The sequence below is a fragment of the Oculina patagonica genome, chromosome 2 (genome assembly GCF_052425735.1).
Source record: "Oculina patagonica isolate OP01 chromosome 2, crgOcupat, whole genome shotgun sequence".
Taxonomy (NCBI): Eukaryota; Metazoa; Cnidaria; class Anthozoa; order Scleractinia; family Oculinidae; genus Oculina; species Oculina patagonica.
The window spans coordinates 44737381-44760185 of record NC_135759.1 but is presented as its reverse complement, the minus strand read 5'-3'; the positions used below and the strand labels follow the sequence as shown (position 1 = coordinate 44760185).

The 22805-nt window shown below is 40.5% G+C and overlaps 2 protein-coding genes across 3 annotated transcripts in view; both read left to right on the top strand.

Annotated features, from left to right (window-relative positions):
- The window catches only part of LOC144644782 (matrilin-1-like), a 52541-nt gene extending 46779 nt beyond the window's left edge, over window positions 1-5762 (top strand). For both annotated transcript variants that reach the window (XM_078504318.1, XM_078504317.1), the window contains 5 exons: window positions 56-238; window positions 1872-2420; window positions 4865-4891; window positions 5039-5170; window positions 5676-5762. In XM_078504318.1, coding sequence (XP_078360444.1) covers window positions 56-238; window positions 1872-2420; window positions 4865-4891; window positions 5039-5169 — 890 coding nt within the window. In that variant the 3' untranslated portion in view covers window position 5170; window positions 5676-5762. The remainder of the gene's footprint in view (window positions 1-55; window positions 239-1871; window positions 2421-4864; window positions 4892-5038; window positions 5171-5675) is intronic.
- A 634-nt stretch (window positions 5763-6396) lies between these two features.
- On the top strand, window positions 6397-17373 carry LOC144642407 (uncharacterized). Its single transcript, XM_078501366.1, has 10 exons — window positions 6397-6417; window positions 6807-7440; window positions 9777-9961; window positions 10627-10789; window positions 11031-11213; window positions 11369-11551; window positions 12304-12861; window positions 14863-14889; window positions 15037-15072; window positions 16805-17373. Exons 1-10 carry the CDS (start codon window positions 6397-6399, stop codon window positions 17371-17373), a joined length of 2559 nt encoding a protein of 852 aa, XP_078357492.1.
- Window positions 17374-22805: the final 5432 nt, after the last annotated feature.

The following is a 22805-nucleotide window of genomic DNA, read 5'->3' as shown; positions in this document are numbered from 1 at the left end:
GTAAACGTCTCGCTATGTTACAATATAACTGACGTGTTCTCGTTCCTTTTCTTAGCCCCTGTAGACGGAAACTACTCTAATTGGTCTCCGGCGTCTGAGTGCAGTGCGACGTGTGGAGTTGGGATACAAACACTGAAAAGAACCTGCACCAATCCCCCGCCATCTAACGGTGGAAGAAATTGTACCAGATGGGGACCTGCTGTAAAGACTATCTCGTGCAATGTGCAGAAATGCCCTGGCAAGTCGATACTCTTTCAAGTTATTGTTTCCTTTCTTTCCCTGGGACGCTAGAACAACGATACTGTATAGGGTTCGGTAGAGAGGGTACTGGACCAGGAAGGCGCAGGGGTGGCTGCAAATCCCTTTTTGCAGTCCAAATTGTACTACAATCTTAGTTCCATTGGAAAAATGCGTGAAAAATCTCAGCCTCGATTGTGAAAATAGTGGATGCAACACGGTAAAAGTATTCTGATGGACAAACAAGAAAAAGATTGAACCTAGTGAAGATAAATCCTATTTTCGATCAATATAATAATAATAATAATTTAATAATAATAATAATATAATATTTATTAATATAGATCGTGAGTAGTGTACAATGCTAAAAGGTCACTCACTGAAAGAGCAATTTCGCGTTGAATTGTTTGTTTGGTGTCACGTATCAAGTCACGAAAATTTGTTTTGAACGTTTCCAATACTAAACAAATGTATTGCTTAAAGGAGCAATATCATGGTATTTCAAGTCATTTTTCTGATTAGCTAAAAATTGAATTAAACCTCAAAATAACAGTTTTCTAACATGGAAAAACACCAAAGGACATCCAAAAATAAATTAGGATGGTTTCGACTGACGAAGATTAAGACGGATTACAAATGATAAACTTGAAAAAATTGCCAATTTTTCGACTTAAGTTACTAAAGTTACTATAATTTTACGTTATATATATAGAGGATATTACACGGCGGCGCGAAGATATGGATTTTATTTTCGAGTGGTAAAAGCAATATTTTACTCATTCGCTGCGCTCATTCGCAAAATATTGCTTTTACCACGAGAAAATAAAATTCATATCTTCAAGCCTCCGTGTAATTTTCTTTTTTTTATTTAGACAAAAATCATGCATGAAGTAAAAGTTAGAACATAAACACGAGCACGGCTAAATATAACAATTGGGCAAATTGCCAAACTGAAAGGCAAAATTTCGCGAACTGAAGCTTTCAGAAGATGTATAACGTAATTGTAAAAACAGTCTGTTTATTAGCTTTCATCAATGTCACTGACAATAAATAATTCGCCGTTTTGAAATCTGTTTCTGCTAAAACTCACCGCTTTTCTGATTTCTGATCGCGAAGTCTTGCAGTTCGGCAGCTGGAATTTCTTGATTTTCCCTCATTTCGTCTGACTCTCCACAAGCAAGAAGCTCTTTTAAATAATTTCAAGTCATATGAAGTTTTCTTCTTCGTGTTAGCATTTTCCTGCTCCTCAGTACAACATTTTATTTTGGCATCATTAAACTTGAAGAATCGATAGCTCACCATTTCCAATCGGCGTTTGGCAGCCTTGCACAAACAACCGTGCAAAGGCGGGAAATGACGTCATCGATATCCACCCTAGTGAGGATATGGAAAATACACCACTACAGTCCCGGATGCAGTTTCGTATGAATTTTACGAGTGGTCTATTTTCCAGTAAAACACTCGCGGCTATATAATAAATATGATTCTTAATGTTCTATTCCTTATTGTTATTATGTTTCCCAATAAAGCTTTATTATAGAAAATAAGTATAACCCAGTTCCCGAATTCAAAACTAAGGACTCCTAAAAAGCGTTAAATTGATTATAAGTTATTATAACTTTCTTACTTTTCAGTTCCTGCGTGTCCAGCGGATGTGGTATTTATCGTGGACTCTTCAGGCAGTGTTGAATCAGAATTTAACGATGCAAAGGAAGTAGTCAAGAAATTAGTGATGACCTTGGATAAAGCACCAGGTAACAATCGAGCAGCCATGGTTCTGTTCAGCTCCACAGCCTCACAGGTAGCTAAGTTTGAACAATACGAGACAGTGGACAAGTTTCAGGATGCTGTGCAGCAACTACCGAGTATGGGCGGCAGAACACGAATCGACAAGGCCCTAAAAATTGCAATCGATCAAGCCTTACCGGCTGCCAGGCCGGGTGTGTATAAGATTGATATAATACTAACTGACGGTGTCCAGTCAAGCGGAGCCAGGGGCTTGAAGCCAACCTCCAGGCCCTTACGAGACGCAGGTGTTCGTGTGCTAGCTGTTGGTATTGGCACTAAAAAGGATGAACGTAGACTAAGATTGATGACAGACCGTGACGAGGATGTTGTGGATGCTAAGAACATCCAAGGGCACTTGCAGGGGATACTTGACGACCTAAGCCAACATTACTGCAGTAAGTAGTTATAAACTTGACGCATGTAATAGAGATGGCTTTATATTGACAGTTAACTAAAAGTAATTAAGACGCCTTCTATTAACGATATATACACAGGGAGCCCGGATAAATACCCGGATAAATAAAAAAATACTTCTTACTTGTTATCGTCGCGTTTTTTACGTAAATCGGCCATTTTGAATGTTTAATACTCGGTCTAGCAGGTTGGAGGTCTGAAATCAAGAAAAGTGTGGGGTCTGGGATGGGAGGAACATTCGTAAATATTAATTCTCGGGACGAACCGATCAAGCTACGAGTGCTATATAGTGACAAGGGGTGAAACTCTCAGCTTTCATGGTTCGATCTTTCTGCCAGTTGGGGGTCACGGAAGTGGAATACCATCTTACAACCGGAAGTAAAAATGTAACTTGCGGAAGAGACAGCAATGCGTGCAAAATGGCTTAATGTCTTCCCGAGTTGTCAGGTATAGTCTCAATACCACCCCAAAACTCTAAAGTTCTTTAAATCCTTACATATAGTTTGCTTAAAAACTTCGGCGGCGGCCTTGAGTTGAAGGAAGCGTAAAGTTTAAAAAAATTGAAAGAAACTAGTCAATCATGCTTTTCGCCCTGTAGTTGGATATTAAAAGCAGTGTTCAAATCTGAATAAAAATTTCTGTAAATTAACACGTTCTGTAAAAAGTATAGCCTGAATTTATCCATTCACGTTGTTGTTTTGCATAGAATGTGCAGGCAGTGTTCAGCTAATTACGCCTTTTGTTTTGTGACCTTCTGATTTGCAATTCTCGATTTGGCTTAATGGTGATGAGTTTGAGAAATGGCGGTGTTTTCCTCGACAAGTAAATTCAAAATAACAGAATGGTAGGTAAAAAAAATTAAATCTTGTCCGCGGCCGATGTGTTTCATCGGCAACGATGAGCGACGCCTAGCAAGAGGTTCAATTAGCAACCACCGTTCTACACGTGCACTAAATCTTTGCATATTTTACAAATCGCATCTGAGAACTAAATTAAATATTCAGTCGATCATTCTAATTCCTAAACAAAAAGAAAAAACTTCCGGAATTGAAAAGCACCAATCAGAACAAACAATATCATTTACTTCCGCCATTAATCTGTCAATCAATGAATCGAAATTCTTACTTCCGTGACCCCCAACTGGTAGGAAAATGGAACCAAATCAAAGACGACGCCAAAATATTGTATACCTTAGAAACAATTGGGCAAAATAAGCTCATGGATGTCTTGTTTAACCTTTCTCCTGTCTGCTGAGTAAGTATAGTAAAATTTAGACAGATATTTGGCTGCGAATTTTTGTCAAATTTGAAGGCTGTCATTTACAGTTTCATCCCTTGTCATAAACTAAGAGATACGAGCGGTTCCGAATATTTCTCGGTTCCAGTCCTCGTTCAAGCTGACCGCCAATAATTTACTCGGCTCCAGACCACCAACTTGCAGACCGCGTAAAAAGAAAAAAGACGCGACAAAAGTTTTATTTCTATTTATCCTCTTATCTGATGTGAGGACCTCCTGTTTATATACTCATATTAAACTTTGGAAAGTAACTATGGAAAATGCGATATCAACCAGTTCTGAGTCTAGTATCACGTTCACAAGTTTAATTAACCTCAAAAACTTCAGAGTTTGGATTCTGGTCTTTGCGACGCCATGTTGTCTCCGCAGGCAAACGTATAAATGTATAAATTTTATGTCAGGGTACCGCGCTATAGGGCAACAAACTTTCAATTACTGCCTCCAAACACCAGAAAAGTTTATTCGTAAATGGCCATCTGCAAATTGCAAGAGCTTTCCACTAGGCAGAACTGGCCGGCCGGTGGTTTTTGAATGCTAAGTGGTCCCTTTTAAACGAGATTCTTCCACAAATCCACCACGACAGTGTATCATATTTATGCACTGACTGATTTGAGAGGAAAAATTTGACCTAAAACGGAATTTTCTTCTCGAATATACCGGTCTGGCCTTCCAGTTCTGACTAATGGAAAGCGCCCTTAGTATTTTACGGAAACAAGCTGACAAGCTTCGTAAATTGACACATCAATATTTTTTCCTACTCGCATGTACAGATATGCAGTGCAGTTTTAATTGGTTAACAGGCAATGGTATCTTAGCTCATATACCATTGACCACAAATATGGTAGGCGATACGCGTCAACGAAAACAGCTTGGGAGCTCAAATATTGCAATTCTTTGGGCGTTTTTAATAAAACAATTACTCCACTCGCGCTTGTTGGATATGAGATCGATACCATCTCATGTTCAACGCGCGCTCGTGGAATAATTGTTAAATACTGAATATTCATTGCGGTGAATAGTAAGTGACAAAGACGATTGAAACGAAAGGGCGGTGAAGTCTCACCCGGTTGCTATACTTTACATATGATCTATCCTTCTGTATTCATCTTTTTTTCTTTTGTGTTTACAGCGCCACCAGAACCTGTATTTTTACCAGGTATGTATTTTCCGTTTCGTGATTGCCAAAATATTTTTTAATTAATTTTGTTAAATATTTTTATATCGTAAATATTTTAAAATGCACGCAAATTTCATGACATCGAGTTAAATATAAACATATTATCTCTCCATTTTCTTTTGCTAGCTTTAAAACCATGCGTTGATGACCCTGTCTACGCACGTATGTGTCAAAAGAGAGCTACCAAGGACTTTTGCTGGTTCCATCCTGACTTCTCGGCCACATACTGTTCAAAGTCATGTAAACTTTGCGTTTAAGGTAAGTTGTGTACTTCATCTATTTATTTAATCACCATAATTTGTAATGGCTCAAACGGAGCATGGGTAAAAGGAATATGCTGAGTGAACTGGCGATACCACTTCGCCAATATTTGCCACACCCATTCTTCAGCTAGCAACAAACGTTTGCTAACAAGCAAGAAGGTGTAAGACAAACATGTACATGAAACGTCCTTGAAAAAGAAATAGACCTTTTTACCGAAACGACGGCCATTTTGATTTCTATTGTTTTAGACATTATGGGATGCACCAATATCGGCACGTAAACCTCGTCGCCTGATGAATACTAGCAGTACAGCAGTCAAAACGTCGCGGTATTAAAACTTTCCATCAGCATTGATCATGACTTGCGCCAGCGGCCTTTTGAATAGTTTTCCCTAGTGTTAAATAGCTGTTTTTCTTTTTTCTCCTATCTTAATCTGCAGGTTTGGATTATGGGAATACATACTAGTTGTTTTTAATGTATTTTGTATGTATTGTTTCAGAAGCTGAGTGGGATGCGTCGAAGCAATGAAGTAACGCGGAAGCCAATAAATTAATTGATAACAAAGCTAAAATAAAGTAAATCAAGGTGTTATAAGACATTATTCATTATGTAACAAGTGCTGTAAAGTGCTAGGATATGAGGGGCGCTAAGGGCTGTTCTAGGTAAAACACATGTAAACTATTAAAAGATGATTTAAAAAGTTCAATAAAGTGAATAAACTCAAACTTGTTTTTCTGAGCTGTTTAACAAGACTAACAAAGCTGCTAGAAGTTTAACAAAATATATATTTAGCTACAGGTTTTTCACTTTAACGGCAAACCGCAAACGGCAGTTTAAGGTTAGTCGTTTGGCGTTTGAGGTATCATGAACTCTACCGGTTTAGCTAGACGTCTTCAACCTCGAGCAAATTCGCGTAGAAAAGAAGTTTACTAAAATGGAAAGATGGCTTGTCAAATTCTAAAATTCAAAATTACCAGTGATCCGGTCTAACACCGCTTTCTTTATCGACTGTTGTCGAAGGCGACAGGAAGAAAAGCACACAAACTGCTCGACAAGATTCACAGCAAAACAAAATTTACTTTTTCTTTCATGATAAATACAATTTTCTCAAAAAATGCTCTGTTTTGTCGGTATCTGGGAAAGAAGAAGCTTACCTTAACGCTCACATCCTTCTTGAAATTTGACTGGTTCGCCTTCAAAACATTCGTCCGTTCCACTGGATGTTTTCTGAGAAATATACGGTGAGATTCCGAGAATTTACTTGCTGGCTTTCCGCCGCCATATTGGATTTGCGACATATAAAAGTGCTTGTTTTTCAAAAGAAGACAAAATGCTCAATCTGCACTCTTTCTAGTTGAATTTTTCTCTGTGTCAAGACAAATAACTACTTCCGATATGTATAGCGTCAATACGTGAGATAACTAAAAACTACTTGCGCTTAAAAAGACCGACGCTTTTAACAATCAACGTTACTACCGACTGCGGTGCTCAGTACCGCAACCACCGAAACTTTACGGACTACCGAAACTACACAAGCCGGGTATACCGATGCGACCCATAGTCTCGTTCTGTGGGTCCCCTACGAACCAACTGTCTAAATACCTGACGACTATACTGCAACCTCTTACAGACCAATCCAGACACCATCAAGACTGTACAGATACCTGGCGACTACAAACTTGTGTCTTTTGATGTGAAATCACTGTTCACCAGTATTCCACTTCAATTGGCTCTACAGTGCACCGAGACCGCTATTCAACAATCTACTGTTACATTACCGCTACCGACTGAAGACATTATGGACTTACTGAACCTCTGCCTTACATCGACTTACTTTCAGTACAACGGAAAACGCTACAAGCAGTTGCACGGAACAGCCATGGGGTCGCCGGTTTCCGTTGTTGTCGCAGAAATTGTGATGCAAAACATCGAGGAACGCGCCCTTGCAACTAGCCGACAAACGATACCGCTCTGGTTACGCTACGTTGACGATACTTTTACCGCCGTACACAAAGACGAAATCGACGACTTTCACAAACACCTAAACGAACAGAACGCCGACATTCAGTTTACCAGGGAGATCGAAGAAAACGGAAAACTTCCTTTTCTTGACTGTCTGGTAAGCCGCGAAAACAACGAAATACGAACTACAGTGTACAGAAAACCGACGCATACCGACAGATTACTGGACGAAACATCCTACAACCCGACTTCCCACAAAGCTACGACTATCAAGACTTTGACGAGACGAGCGCAACTAGTTTGTGACACACCAGACAGTTTATCTGACGAAAACAAATACCTTGACCGCGTTTTCCACAAGAACAACTACAATACTGACTTTATTAGACGCAACACTCACAGAATTAACTACTGAAACTGACAGAAATCTGACATCTGTTACTACAGCGACTTTACCCTACATCAAGGGCACTTCTGAGACTATTGCGCGGATCCTACAACCCTACAATATCCGTGTAGCTCACAAACCTATAACAACGTTACGACATTTACTGACCAACGTTAAAGACAGGGACGAACCTAACAAAACACAGGGAGCGATTTATAAGATCAAATGCTCCGACTGCCAGGCCTCCTACATCGGAGAGACCGGTAGAAACTTGACCACGAGACTGACTGAACACAAACGAGCGACCGGAAATGGTGATGTCAACAATCACATTTCTGAACACCACCGACTTACTAAACACAAAATCGACTGGGACTCTGCTGAATGCTTAACCTACGGTACTAACTATTTTCAACGACTGACTCTGGAAAGCTGGTACACAAACTTAGAATAGACGTCTATCAACAGATGTCAACAACTACCGGCACCTTACAAACGACTTATTCACGACGTAAACAGAAGCGACAAACGAACCGCCAACAGAACGACTTAATTTGACTAACAATAGACGGAACAGAACGACTTAATTAGACTAACAATAGACGGATCGAAACTGACCAATTACTGATGACTAACTTTACACGAGTCTTACAGCCAATAACATCACGGCTTAACTGACCAATCAGCTTCAACGGACCAGACTTATAACATCATCGACTGACAACAACTTTTCACTTGACTCTGAAGATGACTTCCGCTCAGGTTGTCGAAACGTCAGTCACCAACAACAGTTCTTCTCAGAACTACTCTCACCCGGACGATCACACTATACGAACTACTGATACTCCTGGGTTCAAACCATTTACTTTAAAAATAAAAGAGCAGAAACCTTGAGGGAAATCACCAACGTGAAAAGCTACCTCTTGCTGTCGAAAACGTGCGTTGAAAACCTCAAACGTGACCTCGGGGCCTGAGCACGTGATTCCTAGACGTTTGTGGTTTGACGTTTATAGCAGATAACCTGAAGCTAAATGTCTCTATTTAGACCAAGCTTGACAGATAAAAAAAAAACCTTAGGAATATGTTATTTTAAGGCTCTATACTAGTCTTTTCCGAGATTTGTTACGATTTTAACTGAAAACAAAATGTTTGTTACCCATGATATTTTCATTTACTGTGATGTGCAATGCCCTGCAATTTGTTTTATACATATACCCAATTTAGCAACATTACACAAAAATAATACTTAGGATTATAAGATTAGCCTGTAGGGGGTTACTAAACGTGGGCACAGTGTTCGTGCAATATAAAATGAAACAGTTATGATTAAAAAAATATCGGCATTATTCAATGTTGTGGTATATAAACAGAACCCGTAAAAATACATCTTATGACATCATTGGCTAAATTTAAAGTAAAATCAGAATTGGTGGACTGCGGCAAGTCGGCTTGAAGGCAGGGGCTCTGGGCTTTTCATGGGACTCGATTTGGATCGACTTAGCTGCTAAACAGTCAGTCTAATTACAAAATTGATTGTTCGTAGATAATACTTTACTTATACACTTTTTGTCTCGTGTCGTCATGACGACGTTGTCATGACGACACGAGATAATTCTACAGGGGGAGAACTGCATTCCATGCGTGTTTGCTTTCTGAGGCCGCCGAATTTTCCCGCCATGTCAATATTTTTCCCGCCATGTCAACATTTGCTTTGTGAGGCCGCGGAATTTTCCCGCAATGTCAACATTTGTTTTGTGATCGGATGCCGCCGGAATTTCATATCAAAGAACTAATGTTTCTTTACAAAGGTCGCAACTAAAGCCTGGTATTCACTAGCGACGCAAGCACAAGCGCAAGCATAACAGCTCTTATGTCATAGTGAAAACGGCTTCGACACAAGCATAAGCACAAGCGCAAGCACAAGCACAAGGATCAAAATTTTTCCTTTTCTTGCGCTTGCGCTTGTGCTTGCGTTCGTGTGAAAACGAAACATCGCATACTGAGTGAGCACAAGAAAATTGTTTACGTCTGGCCGTGTTTAGCCAATTGAAGCACTCGTTCCAGTATTTGAACAAAGTTGCAGTGGCCGCGGTTGATTTTGATAAATGTTTTTCGAGATTTTTCGGAGGAATGTAGACAAAAAACAAAAAGGCAAAAGCGCGGAATCGAGTAGAGAGAGAAATGGAGATGAGTGCTTTCTTTAAAAATATATATAACCCCAAATGTTTCGTTGTCCTCCTTTTTTTGTAGTCGCTTTCGCTTTCTTCGTTACAAGAGTACAGGAGACAACAACAGTCGAGTTGTTTACCAGGGAAGGAGGAGACAGACCAAATGCCAGGAATGTTATGCTAATCTTTACTGATGGAATACCGTATATTGCGAGGTGGGATAAGGAACCACAAATTCCATTTGCGAAATTGACAGCGGATTTGGAGGTACTCCTATTTAATTTTACACGATTTTACCTTCTGTGAAACACCCTTTATTGAGCCCCTGGGAAACCTCCACTTGAAAGGGGCAGGGATGCTCGTCGGAAATTTTGAAAAGAACCCCTAGAAGAGACCAATCTGGCTTTGGCTGGAGCTTTTCTTGACCCCTAAAAGATACCAAAATACGAAAAGTAGAATTTATATTTGCACATTTCTTCGTGTGTAACCCTAAACGAGACCTAGGAAGTTACACCCCTAATTATAAGCAAGACGACGAGGAGTGCCCCCCGGATAGAACGCTTCCTACATATTGCAAATTTTACTCTTAAAACTAAACCCGAGGTAATTGTGATCAATATGAGAGAGATTAAGCATGACGTTATACGGCAATCGACAAACGAGGTTGCCTTTCATTTTGTTTCCTTTTTATGGAATTGTCAAAGTAATCCCTCATAAAAATAAAGAAATAAATTCCAAATTCACGACATACACAAAACTACTCATTTTCGCGTACGAACGCCAAACGGCAAACGGCAGCATTTAGGACTGATGTGTGTCATGAGAGCTAATTATTATTCCTTCAAGATGCCCTGCTCCATCTGAAGAAAATGCTTTGCGCAACCATCATTATCAAATGCTTTCTAAAATGCTGTACCATTTATTTAACGCAGGCTAAAGATGTCACAATCAAGGTTATTGGAATTGGCCCAGGCGCAGCGAAGAGCGAGGACAAAATGAAACAGACAGCTGGTGAAAAAGGAAAAGTAGTTCTTTATAGTAATTTTACAGTCCTGTCGAAGAAGCTTTATGAAGATTTTAAAGAGTTCGTCTGTGGTAAGTTTGGACTGTTACATAAAAGAAAATCTTGATATTATGATGGTGCGGGGTTGAAATTGAAGAATTCATGTAACAAACAAATGTATATAGATAGATAGATGAATAAACACAACGCGAACACTGATCGAATTTAAAAGGAAGGAACACAAGGGAATGGGCTTTTTAAGCTCCATTTCACAGCAGTAAACGTGTGGCTATGTTACAATATAACTGACGTGTTCTCGTTCCTTTTTCTTAGCTCCTGTAGACGGAAAATACACTGATTGGTCTCCGGCGTCTGTGTGCAGTGTGACGTGTGGAGTTGGAATCCAGACATTAAGAAGGACCTGCACCAATCCCCCGCCATCTAACGGTGGAAGAAATTGCATCAGATGGGGACCTGCTGTAAAGACTATTTCGTGCAATGAAGGGAGATGCCCTAGTAAGTCAAGACTATTTCAAGTTATTGTTTACTTACTTTAGACGCTAGGGCAACGCTATTGTGTACAGTTTCGTAGAAAGGGGCATGGACAATTCTGTCGATATGATTTCCAGCGATGTTGTTGACTTTAAGTTGTTTTTTTTTATCTTTCTTAGCTCCTATAGACGGAAAATACACTAATTGGTCTCCGGCGTCTAAGTGCAGTGCAACGTGTGGAGTTGGGATACAAACAGTAAAAAGAACCTGCACCAATCCCCCGCCATCTAACGGTGGAAGAAATTGTACCAGATGGGGACCTGCTGTAAAGACTACTTCGTGCAATGTGCAGAAATGCCCTAGTAAGTAATACTCTTTCAAGTTATTGTTTCCTTTCTTTCCTTGGGACGCTAGAGCAACGATACTGTATAGGGTTCGGTAGAGAGGGTACTGGACCAGGAAGGGGTAGGGGCGGCTACAAATTCCTATTTTGCAGTCCAAATTGTACTACAACCTCAATTCCATTGGGAAAATGCCAGAAACATCTCAGCCTCGATTGTGAAAATAGTCGATGCAACGCAGTTAAAGTATGCTGATGGACAAACAAGAAAAAGATTGAAACTAGTGAAGATAAATCCCTTTTCGATCAATATAGATCGCGAGTAATGTGCAATGCTGAAAGGTCACTCACCGAAAGAGCAATTTCGCTTTGAATTGCTTGTTTGGTGTCACGTATTACATGTAGGTCATGAAAATTTGTTTTGAACGTTTCCAACACTAAAGAAATTTATTGCTTAAAGGAGCAATGTCACGGTATTTCAAATCATTTTTCTGATTAGTAATAAATTGAAGGAAACGTCAAAATAACAGTTTTCTCTAACATGGAAAAACACCGAAGGAGTAATAAAAACCCAAAAATAAGTTAGGATGGTTTCGACTGACGAAGATTAAGACGGATTACAAATGCCCAAAAAAATGCCAATTTTTTGACTTAAGTTTATAATTCTTAATGATCTATTCCTTTTTGTAACTATGTTTCCCAATAAAGCTTTATTAGAGTAAATAAGCATTACCCAGTTCCCGAATTTAAAACTAAGGACTCCTTACTTTTCAGTTCCTCCTAGTGCTGCGTGTCCAACGGATGTGGCATTTATCGTGGACTCTTCAGGCAGTCTTGAATCAGAATTCAACGATGCAAAGGAAGTAGTCAAGAAACTAGTGATGACTTTGGATAAAGCACCAGGTAAAAATCGAGCAGCAATGGTTCTGTTCGGTTCCTCGGCCTCACAGGTAGCTCAATTTGGACAATATGAGACGGTGGACAAATTTCAGGATGCTGTGCAGCAACTACCAAAAATGGGCGGCAGAACACGAATCGACAAGGCCCTAAAAATTGCAGTCGATCAAGTCTTACCAGCTGCCAGACAGGGTGTGTATAAGATTGATATAATACTAACTGACGGTGTCCAGTCAAGCGGAGCCAGGGGCTTGAAGCAAACCTCCAAGCCCTTACGAGAAGCAGGTGTTCGTGTGCTGGCTGTTGGTATTGGCACTGGAATGGATAAACGTAGACTAAGATTGATGACAGACCGTGACGAGGATGTTGTGGATGCTAAGAACATCCAAGGGCGCTTGCAGGGGATACTTGACGACTTAAGCCAACATGACTGCAGTAAGTAGTTATTAAATAGATTTAGCCAAGCCTAAAAGCGGAGCTCCCAATTTACTGACCAATAACAGAATAAAATATAGCACTTGAGCCCGCGATCCAATGTAAACCATTATTAAATTTAAAAAACATTCGACCTCGATGAGTTCTATATGTGAGCGCGCGATATGGTCATGTGATACTGGTCAGCGGATCCCTTGTTTTGACCGCTGTCAATTGACCACGACATGGATGTCTAATATCAAAGACGTAAGCTGGCGTTAACCATAACCTTAAACCGATTTCTGGCGTATGGCCCGCGAGCCATGCCGCTAGACAAGATGACCATAAAAAACCAAAAGCATAGGTCTGTTAATTTTCTATGGGTATGGGGCTCTGCTCTGCTGGGAGCTCCGCTATAAACTTGACGCTTGTAATAGAGATGGCATTATATTGGCAGTTTAATAAAAGTAATTTAAACGCCTTGTATTAACGATATATACTAGTTTTGCAACGCTTTCGAGTGGTATACTATGGAATATCCCACGAGTCACTTGTATTTTCTCGGTATACACACGAGCCTTTAGGCTCGTGTGTATACCAAGAAAATACAAGTGACAAGTGGGATATTCCATATTATTATTCAACAAATGCGCGCGCTGCCCATATATGGTAAAAATTTTAACGTTATCTGTCATCCGTACATAACAAATATCCTGCGATATACGTAGGTTCCGAAAATTCGTCCAAAGTATTGTAACGCACTGCAAAAGTAAACTTTTTCTATCTGCAAAATGTGTTTCGTTGACAAATTGTTGAATAATAAAACAATTATCCTGCTCAATCTTGCGGAATATCGTCTGATTTTAGCCAACTCGGCCTACGGCCTCGTCGGCTAAGTACCAGGCGATATTCCGCGCGATTTCGCAGGATAATTGTTAAGTATACCACGATAAAGTGTTGTGTAACTATTTTATACCATGCCATAGAAAATACGCTTACTAAATTTCGTCGAGAATACAGTCGCAGCGCACTATGGGAAGGTTGGGTTGAATACCGTCGAATATACAACGGTTTTCCTGTATTCTGATTGGCTGTATTTTCTATGGCAGGGTATAAATACTCATATTAAACTTTGGAAAGTAGCTATGGAAAATGCGATATTAACCAGTTCTGAGTCTTGTATCACGTTCACAAGTTTAATTAACCTCAAAGACTTCAGAGTTTGGATTCTGGTCTTTGCGACGCCATGTTATCTCCGCAGACAAACGTATAAATGTATAAATTTTATGGTCAGGGTACCGCGCTCTAGGGCAACAACCTTTCAATTACTGCCTCCAAACACCAGACAAATTTATTCATAAATGGCCATCTGCAAATTGCAAGAGCTTTCCATTAGTCAGAACTGGCCGACCGGTCTGGTGTTTTTGGATGCTAAATGGTCCCGTTTAAACGAGATTCTTCCACAAATCCACCACAACAGTGTATCATATTTATGCACTGACTGATTTGACAGGAAAAATTTGACCTAAAACGGAATTTTCTTCTAGAATATACCGGTCTGGCCTTCCAGTCCTGACTAATGGAAAGTGCCCTTAGTATTTTACGGAAACAAGCTTCGTAAATTGACACATCAATATTTTTTTCCTACTCGCATGTACAGATATGCAGTGCAGTTTTAATTGGTTAACAGGCAATGGTATCTGAGCTCATATACCATTGACCACAAATATGGTAGGCGATACGCGTCAACGAAAACAGCTTGGGAGCTCAAATATTGCAATTCTTTGGGCGTTTTTAATAAAATAATTACTCCACTCGCGCTTGTTGGATATGAGATCGATACCATCTCATATTCAACGCGCGCTCGTGGAATAATAATCGTTAAATACTGAATACTCATTGCAGTGAATAGTAAGTGACAAAGACGATTGAAACGAAAGGGCGGTGAAGTCTGACCCGGTTGCTATACTTTACATATGATCTATCCTTCTGTAATCATCTTTTTTTCTTTTGTGTTTACAGCGCCACCAGAACCTGGATTTTTACCAGGTATGTATTTTCCGTTTCGTGATTGCCAAAATATTTTTTAATTAATTTTGTTAAATATTTTTATATCGTAAATATTTTAAAATGCACGCAAATTTCATGACATCGAGTTAAATATAAACACATTATCTCTCCATTTTCTTTTGCTAGCTTTAAAACCATGCGATGATGACCCTGTCTACGCACGTATGTGTCAAAACAGAGCTACCAAGGACTTTTGCTGGTTCCATCCTGACTTCTCGGCCATACACTGTTCAAAGTCATGTAAACTTTGTGTTTAAGGTAAGTTGTGTACTTCATCTATTTATTTATTTAATCCCCATAATTTGTAATGGCTCAAACGGAGCATGGGTAAAAGGAATATGCTGAGTGAACTGGCGATACCACTTCGCCAATATTTGCCACATCAATTCTTCAGCTAGCAACAAACGTTTGCTAACAAGCAAGAAGGTGTAAGACAAACATGTACATGAAACGTCCTTGAAAAAGAAATAGACCTTTTTACCGAAACGACGGCCATTTTGATTTCTATTGTTTTAGACATTATGGGATGCACCAATATCGGCACGTAAACCTCGTCGCCTGATGAATACTAGCAGTACAGCAGTCAAAAAGTCGCGGTATTAAAACTTTCCATCAGTATTGATCATGACTTGCGCCAGCGGCCTTTTGAATAGTTTTCCCTAGTGTTAAATAGCTGTTTTTCTTTTTTCTCCTATCTTAATCTGCAGGTTTGGATTATGGGAATACATACTGGTTGTTTTTAATGTATTTTGTATGTATTGTTTCAGAAGCTGAGTGGGATGCATCGAAGCAATGAAGTAACGCGGAAGCCAATAAATTAATTGATAACAAAGCTAAAATAAAGTAAATCAAGGTGTTATAAGACATTATTCATTATGTAACAAGTGCTGTAAAGTGCTAGGATATGAGGAGCGCTAAGGGCTGTTCTAGGTAAAACACATGTAAACTAAAGATGATTTAAAAAGGTCAATAAAGTGAATAAACTCAAACTTGTTTTTCTGAGCTGTTTAACAAGACTAACAAAGCTGCTAGAAGTTTAACAAATTATATATTTAGCTACAGGTTTTTCACTTTAACGGCAAACCGCAAACGGCAGTTTAAGGTTAGTCGTTTGGCGTTTGAGGTATCATGAACTCTACCGGTTTAGCTAGACGTCTTCAACCTCGAGCAAATTCGCGTAGAAAAGAAGTTTACTAAAATGGAAAGATGGCTTGTCAAATTCTAAAATTCAAAATTACCAGTGATCCGGTCTAACACCGCTTTCTTTATCGACGGTTGTCGAAGGCGACAGGAAGAAAAGCACACAAACTGCTCGACAAGATTCACCGCAAAACAAAATTTACTTTTTCTTTCATGATAAATACAATTTTCTCAAAAAATGCTCTGTTTTGTCGGTATCTGTGAAAGAAGAAGCTTACCTTAACGCTCACATCCTTCTTGAAATTTGACTGGTTCGCCTTCAAAATATTTGTCCGTTCCACTGGATGTTTTCTGAGAAATATACGGTGAGATTCCGAGAATTTACTTGCTGGCTTTCCGCCGCCATATTGGATTTGCGACATATAAAAGTGCTTGTTTTTCAAAAGAAGACAAAATGCTCAATCTGCACTCTTTCTAGTTGAATTTTTCTCTGTGTCAAGACAAATAACTACTTCCGATATGTATAGCGTCAATACGTGAGATAACTTAAAACTACTTGCGCTTAAAAAGACCGACGCTTTTAACAATCAACGTTACTACCGACTGCGGTGCTCAGTACCGCAACCACCGAAACTTTACGGACTACCGAAACTACACAAGCCGGGTATACCGATGCGACCCATAATCTCGTTCTGTGGGTCCCCTACGTACCAACTGTCTAAATACCTGACGACTATACTGCAACCTCTTACAGACCAATCCAGACGTAAACTACAATCTACTGAGAACTTTATTGACGCCATCAAGACTGTACAGATACCTGACGACTACAAACTTGTGTCTTTTGATGTGAAATCACTGTTCACCAGTATTCCACTTCAATTGGCTCTACAGTGCACCGAGACCGCTATTCAACAATCTACTGTTACATTACCGCTACCGACTGAAGACATTATGGACTTACTGAACCTCTGCCTTACATCGACTTACTTTCAGTACAACGGAAAACACTACAAGCAGTTGCACGGAACAGCCATGGGGTCGCCGGTTTCCGTTGTTGTCGCAGAAATTGTGATGCAAAACATCGAGGAACGCGCCCTTGCAACTTGCCGACAAACGATACCGCTCTGGTTACGCTACGTTGACGATACTTTTACCGCCGTACACAAAGACGAAATCGACGACTTTCACAAACACCTAAACGAACATTACATTAGCATTTACATTTACCGCCCACATTCTTTCGCTTTTCTCACGTTTTATTTTACATCTGTATATAAGCCTCGCGCGGAATATTTCCTATTATCCCTGATGATGCCGTAGATCGGCGAAAGCTTGGATATTAAAACTTTTTAAAACTTTTTAACACAGTAGTGTAAGGCCTCAGTTGAACTTTTAACTTTTTTATTGAACATGCTACTGAAAGACAACATCCAAAGATTATTTAAACTAGGCTTGGGCCAAGCCGAATTTGTCCTCGTTAAGAAAATATTCCGCAACAGCGAGACTTTGGCTGCCAACAAACAAAGGCTCTTCTTCCTTCGCCAATGCTCGACTCTCAACGTCTTCCCAAAGACAATCACCAACCTCAAACTACCGTATGATTTTGGAATTGAATTCATCACCGAGAAATCCAAACAAAGAACGAAACGTTTCGTCCTAAACGAAAGCAAGAGAGCACTTCGGAGAATCATTGCCATTAAACAACACGCCGAAGAAAGGATAACATCGGACTTCACACCTGACGTGGCATCTAAAATACGCTCCCAAAGATACCTCGCGTACAACACTGCTAGCAGTCTACACAAAAGAAAACTGCTAACGATGCTAGACAACCTCAAGAATCTGAGCAGCGCCAACATCTCGGAGAATAACGGCCCAAATAACATGCCCGACCGAACAAATACAACTACCGACCCTGAGAACAACTTGGACAGCACTGATACTAACAACACAAGTTCCTCAGACAACGTCACCACAAACCAACCCAATCTGGTCACCGACCTCACTGGCAACCTCAACACCCAAGAAATCAATCTCCTATCGAAAGGCCCCAAATTCAGCCTCTCCCCTGGCATAAACGAGCACAAGATCACGGGCATCAATATAGCATTCTATCGACTAGCCAACCAAATACGATGGAAACACTTTCGAGAATCAAACTTCCAACCCTCAGAGTTCCTCACCTACCCACAGTCCCGGCACATCTACAAACCCGAATCTACAGACGAACTTGAAGGAAAACTTCAGAGGATCCACCACAAACTCCAAGTAATCCTCAAAGAACTACAACCTCAAAGAAAGTGCTCCAACATCAGCCACGCAGACAAGACAGTAATCAAAGAACTCAAAGAGAAAAACTACATCTGCCTCCCCAGCGATAAAGGCACAGAATTCTGCGTAATACAGCAAGACACGTACACACAAGTAGCCCTAGCTCACCTCAGCGACTCCAACACCTATCAAAAGATACCCCGAATGTCGGCCAAAACAGTCGAGAACAAAGTAAACTCTACTTGGAAAAACGTCTGCCTACAGAACCAGTTCCCCCCTTTTGTCCGAAAGAGCTTCATCGCCACAAACACTGACCTCCCCAGGTTCTACCACCTCATCAAAACCCACAAAACTGGTCCAGGCATTAAAATACGACCCATTGTATCTAACACCAATGGACCAACACAGCGCCTCTTGTGGCTGCTCGCCAACGCCCTTAAACCAAGGCTGAAGGACGTTCCAGCGCATCTAGAAAACAGCCTCGAGCTCATCAAGTGCATCCAAGTAGGCGATTTCACCACCAATAAAACACTACCATATCCATGCAGCCTCGATGTGGTATCCTTGTACACTTCAATACCCATACAAGAAGCCATTACCAACGCCACCGACAGAATTCACGCCCCAATACTCCGCCTCACCAAACAAGACATATCAGACCTTCTCACAGTCACGCTAGAAAACATGTACTTCTCCTTCAATGGTCAAGTTTACCGCCAAAAAGAAGGTCTGCCTATGGGTTCCAACATCTCAGGCATTCTGGCCATCCTGTTCATGGACCGACTGGAAACCATCGCCCTCTCTTCGCACTTATCTATAAGCCCCTACCGGAGATATGTTGACGACATTTATCTCCAGACAACTGGCGAGGAAATGGCAGACCAATTCCACTATGCAATGAACAATCTGCACCCTAAATTGAAATTTGAAATTGAGAAACCAGAAACAACACCCAATGGCTTATCTCTATCACTACTTGATTTCAATGTCACCATCTCCAAAGACGGCAAAAGCTCTTTTGAATTCTACAAAAAAACAGCAAAGAAACCACTATTTGTTCATCACCAATCAGCAATCCCGGAAAAATCAAAGATCAACTTCATTCGTAATGAGCGGAAACGTATCGACGATAAATGTTCCACAAAAACGACCGCCAAAAAACATCAAAACATGTTCGACGACGTCCTCCGTCTTAACGGGTATCCTGAAAGCACTATAAACAAAACTAAACACTCTCAGAAGCATAAAAAAGACCCTCGACCTACCAACACAGAATGGTCTTACTTGAAAATCCCATATGTCTCCGAACGTCTCAACTACAAGATCACTAACATTTTCCGGAAAGAGGGTATACCAGTACGGGTCGCGCACAAGTCATACACGCTTAGACGAGCTCTCTCTCAGAACAACACGGAACGGACATGCACGAGGGCCAACTGCCCTGTCTCCGACACCAAATTGTGCTTATTATATTACGCAACGCTGTTTACCAACTCCCGTGTAACAATTGCAACCAATACTACATCGGGAGCACTACACGCTTTATCCACGATCGAGTAAGAGAACACCTGAACAATGACAATTCCTCCGTGAAGAAACACATTTCAAAGTGCCAAAACAAAGTCCACAAAGGCATCGAAATCAAGACCATTGTACTAGAAAACGACCCCGCAAACCTACGACTGTTTGAAGCTTTTTACATACGGAACTACAAACCTGCCCTCAACTCACGAGAAGAGTGCAGTGAATTCGCGGACTTGTTATTCTAATACTTATTTTAACATATCTAGAGACTCTTTGTACTTTGACACTCGCTCGTTAGACCACATTTTCATTTTTATTCATATTTGTATCTTATTAATTAGCATTTACATTTACCGCCCACATTCTTTCGCTTTTCTCACGTTTTATTTTACATCTGTATATAAGCCTCGCGCGGAATATTTCCTATTATCCCTGATGATGCCGTAGATCGGCGAAAGCTTGGATCTTAAAACTTTTTAAAACTTTTTAACACAGTAGTGTAAGGCCTCAGTTGAACTTTTAACTTTTTTATTGAACATGCTACTGAAGGACAACATCCAAAGATTACTGATGACTAACTTTACACGAGTCTTACAGCCAATAACATCACGGCTTAACTGACCAATCAGCTTCAACGGACCAGACTTATAACATCATCGACTGACAACAACTTTTCACTTGACTCTGAAGATGACTTCCGCTCAGGTTGTCGAAACGTCAGTCACCAACAACAGTTCTTCTCAGAACTACTCTCACCCGGACGATCACACTATACGAACTACTGATACTCCTGGGTTCAAACTATTTACTTTAAAAATAAAAGAGCAGAAACCTTGAGGGAAATCACCAACGTGAAAAGCTACCTCTTGCCGTCGAAAACGTGCGTTGAAAACCTCAAACGTGACCTCGGGGCCTGAGCACGTGATTCCTAGACGTTTGTGGTTTGACGTTTATAGCAGATAACCTGAAGCTAAATGTCTCTATTTAGACCAAGCTTGACAGATAAAAAATAAAAACCTTAGAAATATGTCATTTCAAGGCTCTATACTAGTCTTTTCCGAGATTTGTTACGATTTTAACTGAAAACAAAATGTTTGTTACCCATGATATTTTCATTTACTGTGATGTGCAATGCCCTGCAATTTGTTTTATACATGTACCCAATTTAGCAACATTACACAAAAATAATACTTAGGATTACAAGATTAGCCTGTAGGGTGTTACTAAAAGTGGGCACAGTGTTCGTGCAATATAAAATGAAACAGTTATGATTAAAAAAATATCGGCATTATTCAATGTTGTGGTATGTGAACAGAACCCGTAAAAATACATCTTATGACATCATTGGCTAAATTTAAAGTAAAATCAAAATTGGTGGACTGCGGCAAGTCGGCTTGAAGGCAAGGGCTCTGGGCTTTTCATGGGACTCGATTTGGATCGACTTAGCTGCTAAACAGTCAGTCTAATTACAAAATTGATTGTTCGTAGATAATACTTTACTTAAACACTTTTTGTTTCGTGTCGTCATGACGACGTTGTCATGACGACACGAGATAATTCTACAGGGGGAGAACTGCATTCCATGCGTGTTTGCTTTCTGAGGCCGCCGAATTTTCCCGCCATGTCAATATTTTTCCCGCTATGTCAACATTTGCTTTGTGAGGCCGCGGAATTTTCCCGCAATGTCAACATTTGTTTTGTGATCGGATGCCGCCGGAATTTCATATCAAAGAACTAATGTTTCTTTACAAAGGTCGCAACTAAAGCCTGGTATTCACTAGCGACGCAAGCACAAGCGCAAGCACAAGCGCAAGCATAACAGCTCTTATGTCATAGTGAAAACGGTTTCGACACAAGCATAAGCACAAGCGCAAGCACAAGCACAAGGATCAAAATTTTTCCTTTTCTTGCGCTTGCGCTTGTGCTTGCGTTCGTGTGAAAACGAAACATCGCATACTGAGTGAGCACAAGAAAATTGTTTACGTCTGGCCGTGTTTAGCCAATTGAAGCACTCGTTCCAGTATTTGAACAAAGTCGCAGAGGCCGCGGTTGATTTTGATAAATGTTTTTCGAGATTTTTCGGAGGAATGTAGACAAAAAACAAAAAGGCAAAAGCGCGGAATCGAGTAGCGAAAGAAATGGAGATGAGTGCTTTCTTTAAAAATATATATAACCCCAAATGTTTCGTTGTCCTCCTTTTTTTGTAGTCGCTTTCGCTTTCTTCGTTACAAGAGTACAGGAGACAACAACACTCGATGCCTGGGGTTTCTGCCGTAATAATTGCCAAGCGAACGAAGTGGAGAACGGAGCCTTCTATAACTAGTAAACATCGTATTCTTATGCTAATGTACTTGTGTTATGTCGACGTTCGTTTCCACTTTGAGCAAACTGCCTATGCTTGCGCTTGTGTTTGTGCTTGTGCTTGCGTCGCCAGTGAAAACCAGGCTTAATAAAACGACCGTTAAAAATACGCCACGAGAATATTTTAAGTCATGTAAAGGTTTACTCTAGCACGCGGGGGAGAACCTCAATAAAAACGGAAATCTAAGTTGAGGCCGCGCGGTTGGCAGGTCCCAAGTTGGAAAATCAAACGCATCTCTTGTCTCTTTCTTTGCTCGTTACCGCCACAGAGCTTGACGCCGCGGACCTGTGCGTCGGCTGAGCCGTGTCCGTTAAAGCTGAAATGCTATGCGACGGGGGTGCCAGGCGCACTCTTGGTGATGCCTCGCAGATGTTCGCGAAGACGTTCCCTTAGAGTGCGCCCAGTTTCGCCGATGTAAATGGCAGATCAGCGACGGCAGGAGATGCAGTAGATAAGTCCTGAGGAGGAACAAGTGAACGGCCTCCGGATGTTAATAGAATCTTTTGGGCCCTGAATGTTGATATTACTAGAGATGTGGTCACAAGTGCGAAAGTGGGAGTTTCCACAAGGGTAAGACCCTGCGCGTTTGGTAGCT

Bases quoted from the DNA above. Each gene is read 5' to 3' on its own strand.
- LOC144642407 (XM_078501366.1), top strand. From the start codon at position 6,397: ATGTTTTCTGAGAAATATACG. The intron at 7,441-9,776 runs GTGACACACCAG...CTTTTTTTGTAG, and splicing joins GAGACGAGCGCAACTAGTTT to TCGCTTTCGCTTTCTTCGTT. The intron at 12,862-14,862 runs GTAAGTAGTTAT...TTGTGTTTACAG, and splicing joins CTTAAGCCAACATGACTGCA to CGCCACCAGAACCTGGATTT.